This window comes from Bolinopsis microptera, chromosome 6 (assembly GCF_026151205.1).
Source record: "Bolinopsis microptera isolate Bmic1 chromosome 6, MBARI_Bmic_1.0, whole genome shotgun sequence".
NCBI classification, from domain to species: Eukaryota; Metazoa; Ctenophora; class Tentaculata; order Lobata; family Bolinopsidae; genus Bolinopsis; species Bolinopsis microptera.
This window is the reverse complement of record NC_087077.1, coordinates 7,732,620-7,748,259: the sequence shown is the minus strand read 5'-3', so window position 1 is coordinate 7,748,259 and position 15,640 is coordinate 7,732,620. Positions and strand designations below refer to the sequence as shown.

The window sequence follows — 15,640 nt, the reverse complement described above, 5'->3', positions numbered from 1 at the left end:
AGAACATTTCATTTATTGTATACTAATGACATTTTCTCTTAGGATGAGCATAACTCCTTCGCCGTCATCGTTCAATTTGCAAAACCTTGCATCAGAATCTACTAAAACAAAGCTAGAACCTAAATCACCTTATTATTTAATAATCAAATTGTTATTGATTTGTGGCTTTTGGTACTGCTCTTCTGCTTTCAGTAACATCGCTCTTAAAAAGTAAGTATTACTTTTGGGTCTAGTTTTACTTATATTAATGTCAATGAAGATTTATTTTGTTCTATGCTTATCTAATTATGTTTCATTTCATTCGTCTATTTAAAACTTTATCTTTAGTCGTCATCCTCAATTTTCAGATGCCTGACAGTCTTTCCATTTCCGCTCACCCTTACTGTTGTACAATTTCTGGGCTGTGCTCTTCTAACGTTCCCTCTATTGAAATATATGAATGTTCGTGGAGCTTTTATTCTATCTAAAGGTAAATGACGATTTTGATTTGTGGTAATCCTGAAATATTTGTAAACTGAGAAAAGTTTGATTGTTAGCATCACAATAATTGGTAATACGATTTTTGTCCATTTCTGTTTCAGGATAATTTAATTATTTTATCATCATCTCAAACATCAATTTCAGGTTTATTTATAACGGGAATTTTACCCCTCTCATTTGGAAAAGTGTCTGCTGTATTTTTCGCGACAGTTAGCATAGGAAACGTTCCAGTATCTTACTCTAATACAATAAAGGTATTATAGAATAATAGAACGATTATAGAATAATAGAACGATTGGCAGATTTACTCAGTCTTTCACTGGATCTGTAATTATTTGTTGTAATTGTGAGTTTAAATTTTGAATTCACAAAGGCCCAAGTTGGGAAACGTTATTCATATAATAATATAGCATGTACATTGTACATTATAATTATTTTTACAAATAACCTAAGATCATCATTCACAATCCACAGGCCTCATTACCGATATTCTCTGTACTGTTTTCAAGAGTAATGTTAGGACAAAGACATTCGGTCGCAGTAAGTTTTAACTTTACTTTTCCAAAATTTAATATGTCTTCAAAATACGTTGTTACAGTTGCTGAGTAATGACTAGCTATAATGAGGGGTGGGGCTAAATGCAACAAGGCAAATTAGGTAATAACAGACAGAGAACTTTGACAAGGTGTGATGAAGTGCCATTTAACAAGGTGGATGATGGTAAATGTGCAGGGAGTTTAGGCGAAACAAGGTCGTTATTGTCTATTTATAGTTCCATTAAAATGTGTTTAAATATCCACGTGGTGGACTGTACCCGTGGCTAATATCTACAGTGTGCTACAGGAGTATGGTAATGAAGGTTGTTACAGATACCAATATTTACTATTTAGGCGTTATTTTGGCTTCATAATACACAGTACACACTACACAGTTAACATAAGTTTTTTAAAGTGTAATTAAAGTCTAGAGTTACATCATCAAAAATGCCACTAAATTGGTATTTTTTTGTGAGAACACAAACGCTAATTATCCTATTTCCAAGCTCTCACTTATAATTTCAGATATATTTCTCCCTGTTGATGATAATAAGTGGAGTGGTGATATCCTCCTTTACAGAGGTGTTGTTTGATTTGTCAGGACTGGTCTGTGCGCTGCTCTCCACCATGTCCACTGCCCTACTTAGTGTTTACGCTAAAAAAGTAAGTTTGCGGTATATATATTTCGCAATATGTTTTTAGTACATTTTTTATGACCAGCCCTTTTTCCTGGATGATTTTAAATTCAACTACAATCCAAGGTGGTGTTTTTCTCAAAATTACTCCAGTCCCTTGGAAGTTTGGACTTGTTAAACGAAACAGTAACAACGATGACATCAGCCTTCCGAATATATTAAAAAACCACATTCTGTGACTCGTATCACGGCTACACCAAAAATATCATCACTTTGAAAATACTTAAAAAACCCCAGCACTAAATTGTTAGTTGTAAGACGTGTCTAATTATTACCGCACTGTCATTATTGCTGCATACATTACCGTACTGTGTTTTAAAGTATAGATAACGTGGACTTATACCGCATTGAAATAACAGTAAAATGAAAACACATTACACACAGGTGACCCTCACTAGGAACGTGTATTTAGGAAACATTGCACATCGCCATCCGAATATTTTTATTTCTAGTACAAAATATTTAGATGGTCTTACATTTTTTTTCTGTATTTGTAGACGTTTAAAGAAATATCATGTATTATAATGGTAAATGGTATGATGTAATGTACAATTTGTTAGTATTCCTCAGATTCAAAGTTTACTCAATTTGACATAGTTGAAAGGTGTTGTGATAGTTATTCCCCATCATTGTATCTGTACATTATATATCATGTTAGAAGTTATACACATTACACAAGTGTAGCTGTGTTGCCCAGCACTGTATAAAAATAGCACCAGTTACCAACCAGGACGAATTTAACTCATACTGTTGGTCAGCTTTATGATTGCCTGCACCAGCTTTTTAATTCACTTTAACGTTTACTTTAACTTGGATTTGATTAGGAAACTATCATTTCTAGGATATAATATATTATAGTCTCTGAACACGATTGAGGAATTGCCGTCAAACTGTACGTGTTAAATGTTAATGTTTGTATTGTGTATCACATCAATATATTATGAGGAAGTGTGGTAATAATAAAGCACAGACACAGCCTTACAATTTACACGTACATCCTAATTTCTAGTATACAGTAACCTCATTACGTATGCCATTTAACGTGAGACATATTAGGTCTGATGAAATGAAGCATAATTATATCTTGAAAATTTACAAAATCCTTTCTTTGCCAACAAAAAGCTTGCTCCAATATTTTGTTATAATATTATAGTAACGTTGAAAGTATACAACCACTAAATAGTCTAAAAATAGCACCAGTTATCAACATACAGGGTGTGCCAAAAAACCGCGTTAACTATTGATGACGTGTATGCAGATGTGTGGCAATGGTAGTTAGTTAGTTCCGTTATTGTATGACAATTTACGAGGGTACCAGTACTGAGTACAGTATATCAGTTTGAGTGAGCCACATTATACGTAAGTCTAAATACTTTACACATATTTCACATAGTCCACATACTTTACAGACTGCATATTCGCGTGACAGTGTATCAGCTGTGACGTGCTGACCAGCAAGTATCACTAAAAATCGGTTACATTTATTGTTAGGCGCAATATGTGAGACGTTTTAAACTGCATTAAAATTTAGTCTAGACGCTTTTATCAAATTAAATAATAACGTAATATTATCCGGATCGGAATAGTAGTTTAACATACTATATTACTATACAATACAGTAAGTTAGGTTGCATATATTGTAAATTATATTATATATAATATATGTATTATATATTAAAACGTCGACTATTTACCGTCTGAAGACGGTACATACTGTAAATAAAGTACTGTTAACTATTAACTATTAATATTATTAAGGTTATAGTGAATGGAAATCTAGCGTCCGCCAAAACGAAACAACGGGCGCAATACTTGTTATTATTTAAAATAGTGAAATCCTTTAACTTATTATAGCTAAGAAAAACACTGACTTACTGACTTGACTGACTTAAGGCGGGTGGTATTCCCGAGATCCATGGACAACAGTTCTCCACAGCTTTCTGTCCTCCATCAGTCTAGCTATCTCATCTACTGACTTCAGCCCAGTATCTGCTTTTAGGTTATCTAGTAGTGTTAAATGAGGTCGCCCCCTGTTAGTATGCCCATGACTTGGCTTCCAGAGGATCAGTTTGTTCAGTGTCAGCTCCGGATGTCGGTGAGCATGACCTGCAAGTCTGAGCCTTCGTTGGGTTATCTTGGAGCTGACTTTGGGAAGATCACCGTACAGGCTGTGGTTGCTGACATGGTCTCGATATTGGTTGATGTTAAGGGCCATTCTTAACATTCGCGTATAGCAACCATCAACCATCTTCTCTAGCCTTTTCGTCATTGTCCAAGTCTCGGAACCGTACAGTAGCACCGACTCCACTAGTGCTGTAAACACTCTGATCTTGATAGACTTTCTAAGCTTAGAATTCCAAAGTTTTTTGAGTGTGTGGCATGCTCCCCATGCTCTTCCTTTCCTAACCCTGATATCACTCTCACTGTCTCTGATTCTAGAACCCAGATAAGTGAAGTCTTCCACATGCTCTATTGTACTGTTACCCAGGGACTTGATGGTATCAGGGTTCTCGATGTTCTGAGTAATGAATTTGGTTTTCCCTTCATTCATTCTAAGTCCAACTGTAGCAGCAACCCTTTCTACCTCTAGCATCAGCGTCTCTGCCTCCTTTACAGTATCTGCTATCAGAGCAATGTCATCTGCAAAACCAGTGTCTGATATCTTCTCCGCCTTAACTCTCCTACTCCTATAAGGCTTAATGGTAAATCCTATTTCAGGGTGCTTGCTTAAGGCTTGTCTCATGCAATAGTCAAGGGCTATAATAAACAAGTATGGTGCTAAAGTATCCCCTTGAAGAACTCCTGCCAGGATATCAAATAGCTCAGTATCCCCATCAGGTGTAATAACTTTGCCCTTTGTGTTTACATAGAGTAGATTAATGATATCCACAATACTGTCTGGTATCCCATAGGCCTTTAGTATTTGCATCAAAATTCCCCGGTGAAGTGAATCAAAGGCCTTCTTAAAATCAACAAACACCATAGCTGCCGGTAGATTTCTCTGTCTAGCCCCCTCTAGTATCCTTCTGAGTGCCAAGATATGACTAGTAGTGGACCGTCCTTCCCGAAAACCATTCTGAGTGTCCCTAAGTACCCCTTCTATAGCCAGCTGGATCCTATTAAGCACCATTCTATTAAGAGTCTTTGCTACAAGTGAAGTCAAAGATATCCCCCTCCAGTTTCCAGGGTTTGTCAAGTCTCCCTTTTTGGGGACCGGAATGATGTTGCTTATCCTCCACTGATCTGGCGCAATACCATCTGTCAGGGCTTTGTTGCAGAAGGACAACACGATTTCATCCAGGTCGCATCTTTTGAGGACTTCAGGTGGTATACCGTCATCACCTGGTGCTTTACCTTCTTTAATCCTGAGTTTAGCAGCTTTGAGCTCCTCTAGAGTAAAAGGTTCTGTACTGATGTTGAGTCCTTCAAATTGAGTCTCGATCCTAGGATGTTCGTTTTCCACATCAGGTGTACTCCCTAACAGATTCGTGAAATGCCTAAGCCAATTTTCCTTCCTCTCTTCGGCTCCGTTGCCCCTTATTTGAGTTGCCCCCTTGGCCTTCCTACCAGTAATCTCATTTATGACATTCCAACTTTCTTTATTTTTGCATCTGTCTGCAGCCATTTCGACCCTTTTAACCTTGGCAACTAGATCTTCTTCAAAGATGTCCTGGTACACCTGATCCAGTTCAGTTTTAAGTACGTTAACAGACAGTCGACTGTCTTTACTAGGATCCCGGTGATAGACAGTCTCTGCTTGCTGCAACGCTGTACGCACGTTTTGAACTCGCTGATCACCCGCGAAATCGTCACGTCTCTTCTTTTCTCTCTTAGGCAGTATGGCTTTGTTGGTATCAGCAATCGCATCAACAAAATGCCCATACAGTTCCGTAACCTCACTTTCATCGGTTTGCTCGCATAAAGCAGAGTACCGATTCTTGACTTCTACTGCATATCTCTTCTGTAGGTCTTCATCCGATTTTAGTGCTCCCCAATTATACCAGGTTTTCTTGGGTTGCTTTTTTGCTCGTCGAAGAGATAGCTTGATCTTAGACAAAACAAATCTATGATCAGTACCCAATGTACTAAAGAAACTGTAGACTTCAGTGTCTTTGATACTGTTCCTCCACTTCTTCCTCACTAGAATAAAGTCTATCTGAGACTTATTCAGGGTTCCATCCGATAGGTGAGTCCACATCTTACCCCGCTTCTTTCTGAACCTGGTGTTTGTAATCTCCAGATTACATTCCAGGGCAGTATCCCGAAGCAGCTCCCCATTTCTGTTGGTTCTCTCATGGAAATACCAACCACAGTCATTCTCGTCCCTCTTTGATAGGTGAGCGTTAAAATCCCCAATCACCTCCAAGAAGTTGTGAGCAGGGATCTGCGAGACTGCACACCTTAGATCGTTATGAAACTTTTCTGCTGCTTCTACACTATCTGCCTCCGTAGGTCCATAGACACAGACGAAGGTTGGTTTAGGATTCCAATTGAGAGATATCTTAAGGATTCTCTCCGTCACTGGTGTTATCTCCGTAGTTGCGTCAAATGCCTTGCTTGTTAGGATGAATCCCACTCCGCCCACTGATGCCTGGGCCCTATTCCTAGTAGCTGATGAAGTAATTAGATAGCTGCTTTTGCCAACTCTCTCTACTCTGACAGGCTCTTCATGAACTATCCTGTGCTCTTGGATACCTACAATCTCTGCGCCACTCTTCTCGAAAAGATGTACCATCTCCAGTTTCCTCTGGGTAGTTCTTATCGTTCTAGTGTTAAGAGTGCCTACCCAGGTAATGTCGGTACATGAAAATAAACTTTTTTTGTTGTTTTCGTTTATGCTGTTGGGTGTTTCAGGTTGATTAGGCTCATCATTCACCAACCTTCCATTCGGATTTAAGTTGGTGAAATCATTACCACCTTCTCGTCCAGAAACAAAAGTAGGGGCTGATACCCTAGTGCTGTAAGAACTATTCATCATGTTTCTTTTCTGTTGGCTATGTGACACGTGAGCCACCTGCGCCACTGGAATGGCTCCCTTGATAGCTACTTCATCAGTAGATGTTCCCACGTACAGTAAATAAAACGGTAAGATGACAGATGGTGCTCCCATAGTTCCGGAATCTGTTACATCTAGATTAACCCACATCACCATCATCACGGGCTTGTTCTGAGGATGCCCGGCTTGTTTTTCGGGGGTGCACCCCTAGATCCGCTGTGTTCAGTTACAACTCCATCACTGAAGTTGCATGCAGCCCCACCTCGAGCAGGATGTGGCTCTTCACCACGCACAGACGGTCTGAATGTACAGAGTTGAATCTGCAGCATCCTAGGTTTACCCGTAATAGAGTAAAACCTTTGGGGCCTAAAAACACTGTGCATGGGATAAGCCTCAAACTCATGAACTTTAATACGTATAGCTCCTTAGTTTTTGGCCACTTGCCATCCGGTTGTCATCAGTAAGAGAGTTGAGTACAGGAATTTGAATTTTAGCAGCCAAAGCGCTAGAGAGTGTTACTGGCAGTGAAGGCTATTGGACACTTGGTTTCTGGATGTAGTGCACTTTTTTAAACTTCACGCTACAAATAAGTCACATATCTCTCTCTCTCTTTCTCTCTCTATCTCTCTATCTCTCTATCTCTCTATCTCTCTTTCTCTCTCTCTTTCTCTCTCTATCTCTCTCTCTCTCTCTCTCTCTCTCTCTCTCTCTCTCTCTCTCTCTCTCTCTCTCTCTCTCTCTCTCTCTCTCTCTCTCTCTCTCTCTCTGTTAAGGTCGACGGATGCTGGCCAGTGGCCTCCTGCGGTAAGTAGGAAGCCTTCTCACCGTGCCCTCATAGTGCAACTCCTGCTAGCTACACTCCAGGACTTCCTAAAATGAAATAAAAAATAAGTCACATACCAGTAACACTTACTCCGCTGAGACGAGTGCCAACACAGCTAATATATCTCCGGCACGCAGGAATAACGACTGGGTTTCTGATTACATGTTCTCCTCAGCAGTCTCAGGAGCTGATGTTTTCTGTTGCCAGAGTTAATTAAGTGTTAGATATCAAGTGTAGAGTGAAAATAACTGTATATTTGATGAATCCCGGTCACTACTATTCCAGAGAATTACCATTGTTACCCTCACTTCAGTACCCTCACTTCAGTACCCTCACATTGCTACCCTCACTTCAGTACCCTCACTTCAGTACCCTCACATTGCTACCCTCACTTCAGTACCCTCACATTGCTACCCTCACTTCAGTACCCTCACATTGTTACCCTCACTTCAGTACCCTCACTTCAGTACCCTCACTTCAGTACCCTCACTTCAGTACCCTCACATTGTTACCCTCACTTCAGTACCCTCACTTCAGTACCCTCACTTCAGTACCCTCACATTGCTACCCTCACTTCAGTACCCTCACTTCAGTACCCTCACATTGCTATCCTCACTTCAGTACCTTCACATTGTTACCCTCACTTCAGTACCCTCACTTCAGTACCCTCACTTCAGTACCCTCACATTGTTACCCTCACTTCAGTACCCTCACTTCAGTACCCTCACTTCAGTACCCTCACATTGTTACCCTCACTTCAGTACCCTCACTTCAGTACCCTCACATTGCTACCCTCACTTCAGTACCCTCACATTGTTACCCTCACTTCAGTACCCTCACTTCAGTACCCTCACATTGCTACCCTCACTTCAGTACCCTCACATTGTTACCCTCACTTCAGTACCCTCACTTCAGTACCCTCACTTCAGTACCCTCACATTGTTACCCTCACTTCAGTACCCTCACTTCAGTACCCTCACTTCAGTACCCTCACATTGTTACCCTCACTTCAGTACCCTCACTTCAGTACCCTCACATTGCTATCCTCACTTCAGTACCCTCACATTGTTACCCTCACTTCAGTACCCTCACTTCAGTACCCTCACTTCAGTACCCTCACATTGTTACCCTCACTTCAGTACCCTCACTTCAGTACCCTCACATTGCTACCCTCACTTCAGTACCCTCACATTGTTACCCTCACTTCAGTACCCTCACTTCAGTACCCTCACTTCAGTACCCTCACATTGCTACCCTCACATTGCTACCCTCACTTCAGTACCCTCACATTGTTACCCTCACTTCAGTACCCTCACATTGCTACCCTCACATTGCTACCCTCACATTGCTACCCTCACTTCAGTACCCTCACATTGTTACCCTCACTTCAGTACCCTCACATTGCTACCCTCACATTGCTACCCTCACATTGCTACCCTCACTTCAGTACCCTCACATTGTTACCCTCACTTCAGTACCCTCACATTGCTACCCTCACATTGCTACCCTCACATTGCTACCCTCACTTCAGTACCCTCACATTGTTACCCTCACTTCAGTACCCTCACATTGCTACCCTCACATTGCTACCCTCACATTGTTACCCTCACTTCAGTACCCTCACTTCAGTACCCTCACTTCAGTACCCTCACATTGTTACCCTCACTTCAGTACCCTCACTTCAGTACCCTCACTTCAGTACCCTCACATTGTTACCCTCACTTCAGTACCCTCACTTCAGTACCCTCACATTGCTACCCTCACTTCAGTACCCTCACATTGTTACCCTCAATTCAGTACCCTCACTTCAGTACCCTCACTTCAGTACCCTCACATTGTTACCCTCACTTCAGTACCCTCACTTCAGTACCCTCACATTGCTACCCTCACTTCAGTACCCTCACATTGTTACCCTCACTTCAGTACCCTCACTTCAGTACCCTCACTTCAGTACCCTCACATTGCTACCCTCACATTGCTACCCTCACTTCAGTACCCTCACATTGTTACCCTCACTTCAGTACCCTCACATTGCTACCCTCACATTGCTACCCTCACATTGCTACCCTCACTTCAGTACCCTCACATTGTTACCCTCACTTCAGTACCCTCACATTGCTACCCTCACATTGCTACCCTCACATTGCTACCCTCACTTCAGTACCCTCACATTACTACCCTCACTTCAGACATAGGACGTTATATAAACAGCTGAGCAGAAGATGTGAAAAGAACTCAAAACCTTTATCAATCAATTGCCTAATTTAATTTAATTTGTAACTCAGTTATTATTTTGCCACGTTATATATCTTTTATATCAGCCTCCATTACAGAGCTTACCAAGTGATCCTTATTGTTTGATGGACAATGTCGAAGGTCCCTCCCTCAATAGATATAATAGATTTGTAGTGTTGTAATAAGTTCAAAGTTACATGCCTGATGGCGTCAATATGGGTGTGGCCAGTGATGGTAATTACAATATCTAAACCAGTGCTACGGTATCTAGATATTCTGTCACTAGATCGTGCCGGCTCTTACACAAGCATACTCAGATATTTCCCATGATAAAATTAGGATATAGATTCGGACGTGAGTCGAGCCGTTAAAAGCAAAGAATTTGTTCAATGCCGACTAAATAATTGATAATTTAAGCACTTTGAACAGTCAATTAATTAATAGCCCCTTTCGCAGGCGATGGTAGATAACAACCTCCATCACTTGAAGATGTTATACTTCGTTTCTCTGTCCAGTCTGTTCCTGTGTCTACCGCTCTGGCTGTTTCACGATGCTTCCAGACTTCTTAATTTTGATTATGTGAGTCCGGTTTTTTATTTTTTATTTATTTAGACCAGACTTTTTATCTGCGTTCTTCCAATTTCCAGCGAATAAATTATCATTAGGAGATAAAATTTTCGAGAGTACATCATTTAATTTCATATTAAATATTCTTATCGATATAACATAATATATATATATACATTTTTATGCCAACACTAAATATACAGGGTGGGCCAAAAGTCAGTACCCATACGTTGGCCTTTATAGCTCAGTCACTGAGTGCCCAATTTAAATACTTCTTTCTGGTATGACTTAGTACCACCACTGGTTCGAGGAATTTGTCAACTCGAAAAATATTCGCGTTCATTTTTTCAAATGGAGGTTCATTTTCACATTTATTTGATAGTTTGGATAGTCGGATCAAGCTAAATGTTATTGAATTGTGTTTGGCCATTCGAATTACGTTTGTCCTAAAAGAATTAGAACTGTAGCTTCTCAGATGACCGAGATATGAAGCATAACGAGTTTATTCATTACGTGTGATCAGGTGAACTAATATTATATATATTCATGTAATATAACAGTTAACATTCCCCCACTCCCCAGAGTGCACTAAAGGACCCAGTATCGGAGATATTCCCCTACATGCTCGCAGTTTCCATATTTAATTGGTCACAAAACGTGGCCGCTTTCAGCTTCCTCAGCCTTGTAAATCCTGTCAGGTCAGTTTTAGTATTTGTGTTATACATTTAGTTATTGCATTAGTTTTTCTTAGTTTTGGTATTAGAATTCTCATTTTTAAAGATCAGAGTTTTGGTTTTGGGTTTTTAAGCATTGACTCGAGCCTTGAAAGTACTTTCCGGAGTCTATTTATTCAAATTCTGATAGAACTATTGCTTCCATAATCAATAATACATTATCTAGGTTTCTAGGTAAATAAATACGTGTAGCAGATCATATAAAAGATCTGCTAATGCACGCTAATTGAAAATTTTGTGACCAAAATCTTTAATCTGTAGTCACTTCGAATCTATTATAAAGCATCAGATAATGGAGTGATTTGTACTCCACAATATAGATCTGTGATTTGCTCAGTGATCGACCGGGGCCCAGCTGAACTTGGCACCCAGCTAAACATGGTCATGATCCCCGCCTAAAATCTTGGTTATTTAGCTGGGAATTTTTGATTAAGAATTCATGATAAGATCTAGTTAAAACGATTGATAATTTTGCCACCGGTCGATCACTAGCTTGCCTCAGATACAACGAGAGATCTATTTGCAGACTCGGCAGTTCACGAGGCACGCTCCACAGTAATGCAATTTCAATCGACTGATCAAATCAGTATTCAGTTAATCAATTATAAATATAAATGACAAATATAAATTACATACGCCTTATTACGCCTGTTACTCTTGATATCTTACTGAAGGCAGATCAGGTCATCTTGACCACTGCCACATTAGAAAACACGATTTTGGATCGCAGTGTCTAGACTAGAAAGGAGTATTTTCTGTAAGAATATGGCTAAATGTATATACTATATTATATCCTGACGTCCTCCGTGAAATTAATGCATTGGTACAACACTGATCGTAAACCAACCACAAGCTGACCGTAAAGGCTTCAATATATTTTGGTTTTTGTGAAATTGCATTATAAGATATTTCCCCCGAAAATCTCGACATTACTCAGAACTCAGAATTCAGGTTTTCAGAAAGTTATTATCCCAAAATCACGGTCCTTGGCATTGAAAGCTTCTGAATAGAGCCCAAGATTTGACCATATTTGGTTATTCTGAAGGTCTAGACTCATTTGACAAAAAAGTTTCAAGAGTTAGCCAATCGTGATCAATTTATTAAAGAATGATCCTTGGCCTTATAATTATGAAATCTTCCACACGCTCTAGAATCGAGCACCCTCAACTGAACGGCCATGGGATTTGCACAATAAATGATACCAGCCGATTTGTTGAGTACAGTTCAAAGGTCACATTACTATGACGTGAGATGATATGAATATTTTCTGGCAGGAATCTTAATTATTCTCATAATTAGCCGTTAGTTTAACTGCAAAAAGCGAACCTCATGTATAGTGTAATATAAACTATACATTTTATAATACATAACTTTTACTTTCGAGACAGCTATTTAATTAATTAGACGAAAAGAAAATTAGTGTGTATTTTTGGATAACGTAATTTAGTTCTCCAATTAGCAACGGAATGATTCAAACGGCCATGGTAATAAATTGTACGGTCTTGGCGAGTCATGTAATACTGAGGTGAACTGCAACGTATTTATAGTGTTTAACGTGAAATTATCTAAAACAGTATCTAATGTCATAATTACATTACATTAGTAATGGCTTATTAACTGATACTAATAAGTTGACTCCTGCAGTTACTCGGTTGCTAATTGTATGAAGAGGGTATTCACTATAGCCATGTCTCTGGCAATACTGAGGAATCCAGTAACGTCAACAAACATGCTTGGAATGGGGGCCTCCATCGGAGGAGTCGCTCTTTATAACAAGGTTAGTTGTTATCTAGGTGTTCTTTATAACAAGGCTAGCTACAAGGCTAGTTATCATTTATTAAAACATACACAATATATACATTATACGTCATGTTCTTTACTATGAGCCTAGTTAAAAATCATTCAGTTGTTTTTAAGTTCGTCCTCATTGATAAAGTCAAAATATATTAGTGATTTGTTTATGTTGTGTTCGATATACTGTCAAAATAAATTCATTAAATATAAAGTTAGTTAATCTAAGCTCTCATTTCAGATAAAATACGATGAAAACAAGATGGAGAAACTCAAGCTACCAATATCAGTTAAGCAGACCTACCCTCATTCTCCGTCAAATGGTCAGATACACCCTTCTAATGGTATCCACCCCAAACTCAAAGTGCCAGTTTTTGAAACTAAAACTCATACCAGTTCGTTTATTAACAATAATAACTTAAATACTTTGAATCGTCGGGATTCTGATTTTAATGGTAGTTTTATAGCTTGAATATTGTGCTGGTTTAAATATTAGCGTGGGGGTGGCGATGCACGGATGCATGGGCATTGGGCATGACTTTTGGGCTGTGCAAAGTGCGAGCATGAACGTATTTTCCTGGTTTATTTGTTATTCGCTTCTTTGTTGTGTTCAGTAGGGAGCATCACGGCTCTCGACAGACAAAGTGCTGCTCCCTACTGTACTGAACACTATTCGTTCACATATTACGCAATCAGCCGAGGGGGAGGGGGGTTTCGCTAGTGTAATTTGGACACAATAGCTATGTGTAAAACTGATCAACGATTACGGAGGGCCAGGGGGAGGTAAAATTTTTTCAAAAAGCGATTTCGTAATACGTGAACGACCTCATGCTCTCATGCTCAAGTAAACACCACTACTTCGAATTTAATTTATTAGTTACATCATATTATTGAGAGTTGTAACTTATATTAACACGGTTTTTTGGGGAATTGTAAATTATATTAGTATATTTGAGTATGACATTGTCGGTTTTTATCATATTTCAACTGTCAGGGACAATGTTCCATGTTCATGCTTGGGCTTGTTTAGGATATTTCAGACATAAAATAATTTCTGCTCATGTGAAGCTGATTGCACAATTCAGTAATCGAGTTTTAATCACAATGTCACCTCATTATTTAATTTACAGTTCACACTGGCGAAACAAATTACTCAAAATTTGCCGAAATTAAGTTTTTGTCTGTCCCTGAATACTAATTTCCGTTGTTAGGTTTTAACATATTTTAGAGTTTTTAACTTATTGTAACATGAATGTATAATGGTTTACAGATGTGGAGATGGAATTTTTGTAATTTCACAAATAATTTAATATTGTGAATTGTGATCCGTAGGGGACGGCTGAATACTTTGTATATTATGTTCTGTTTCCATAAAATAATTTATCAGCTACTGTTATTAAGTAGGCAGGAAGGAAGGAAATACTGCTTGTTTCGAAAAACAACAGTCCAAAAGTTCATTCCTCCTTTCAATTCATAGAAAAGGTAGCAATTTTTCATATTTGACTATCAAATCTTTTAAAAATCTATTTGAACTAGAATAGATTTTAAAGATTTTGAATTTCATTTAAGCCATTAGACTAGCTGGCGAGTAGTGAACTGAGACAAGGGTTATCGTCCTGTTTTAATCGCTCATGTTTATTTTAACTTAAGATTGGGTTGTTTAATTTAATTAACAGCAGAAAGAGGTGGCTCTTCGCGTTCATGCTAAGTCGTTCTTTTTAGGAAAGTAGATGTTTCATTCATTTTATCAATTTTAATGTTTAGTTCAAAGGATGCTAACATTTCTGGTAAAACCACACTTAATTAATTGAGCGATTAACATTAAAAACATCCGCTCCTGTTAATTATGTAAGTCAGCACATGATTAAGTTTTCTGTGTGCGCTTGGTTAACTGTAGAAATTTGTGTAGATTGATATTTGAATTTCACTGATGTAAATTGCAGGGTGTATAATGTTATGTATTGATTTTATCAATATAAAAAATAAGAGATGAATTCTAATTCGATTGGATTTTTATTAAAGAATCCAAAAGCGATTGTAAGAGACGGTGTCTTATTTCTCATCTTACCAAGTTACCAAGCTGATTCTGTCTCCGTTGAGAATCATAAAATCAAATTTTCTTTGCAGAATGAAACGTGTTAAGCCATGCGGGATTTCCTTTTAGCACCTTTTCATATGTACTCGGAATAAAAAGTCATGTGCTGTAATGCTTGTCAAGCTACATGCTTGTAAGTTTTAGTTCATACATAAAATTTTGGGCATATTTAAATTTATCATCAATTGATTCGGAATGAGTTTGGCATCAAGTATTTTTATAATAAATTAATGAGAATTCCTTGTATACAAAAAATCCTCACACTCATGTGAATAAATAACCCAGAAACGAAGCAAACATAGTTGGCTAACATTTTGTCAAATACAATCAGTGTAACAAAGTTTCTCTTCGCGTGGAGACCAATTCGTAAGACTTCAATATTATTATTGTAGATTTTTTACAATATTTCCTGTGGGGACATGCTAATTTATCCAATAGATGTTCATAGGAGAATTTAAAACTGTGACAGGAAAGTTTAAGCTCCTAAGCCCCACCCGTTAACATATGCAATTCATCGTTATACTTAGCCACACCCTTCGTAATTGTAATTGCAAGGTTTAGCAGCACTTATAAAACAATGGTATAACATACACTTAATAGAGGTGGCAGGCTTGTTTACACCAATATTTATTGGGAAACTCTAAACAGTTAACAGGAGCTTCATCTATATTAAACAAGTATTACGTCT

The 15,640-nt window shown here is 38.5% G+C and overlaps 1 protein-coding gene across 1 annotated transcript in view; it reads left to right on the top strand.

Moving 5' to 3' along the window:
• LOC134816903 (solute carrier family 35 member E1 homolog) overlaps window positions 1–14,896 on the top strand; it is a 28,704-nt gene extending 13,808 nt beyond the window's left edge. The window contains exons 2-10 of the mRNA XM_063825921.1: window positions 43–210; window positions 348–469; window positions 625–734; window positions 955–1,020; window positions 1,542–1,679; window positions 10,222–10,344; window positions 10,915–11,030; window positions 12,711–12,843; window positions 13,099–14,896. Coding sequence (XP_063681991.1) covers window positions 44–210; window positions 348–469; window positions 625–734; window positions 955–1,020; window positions 1,542–1,679; window positions 10,222–10,344; window positions 10,915–11,030; window positions 12,711–12,843; window positions 13,099–13,329 — 1,206 coding nt within the window. The 5' untranslated portion in view covers window position 43 and the 3' untranslated portion in view covers window positions 13,330–14,896. The remainder of the gene's footprint in view (window positions 1–42; window positions 211–347; window positions 470–624; window positions 735–954; window positions 1,021–1,541; window positions 1,680–10,221; window positions 10,345–10,914; window positions 11,031–12,710; window positions 12,844–13,098) is intronic.
• The last annotated feature ends 744 nt before the right edge of the window (window positions 14,897–15,640 follow it).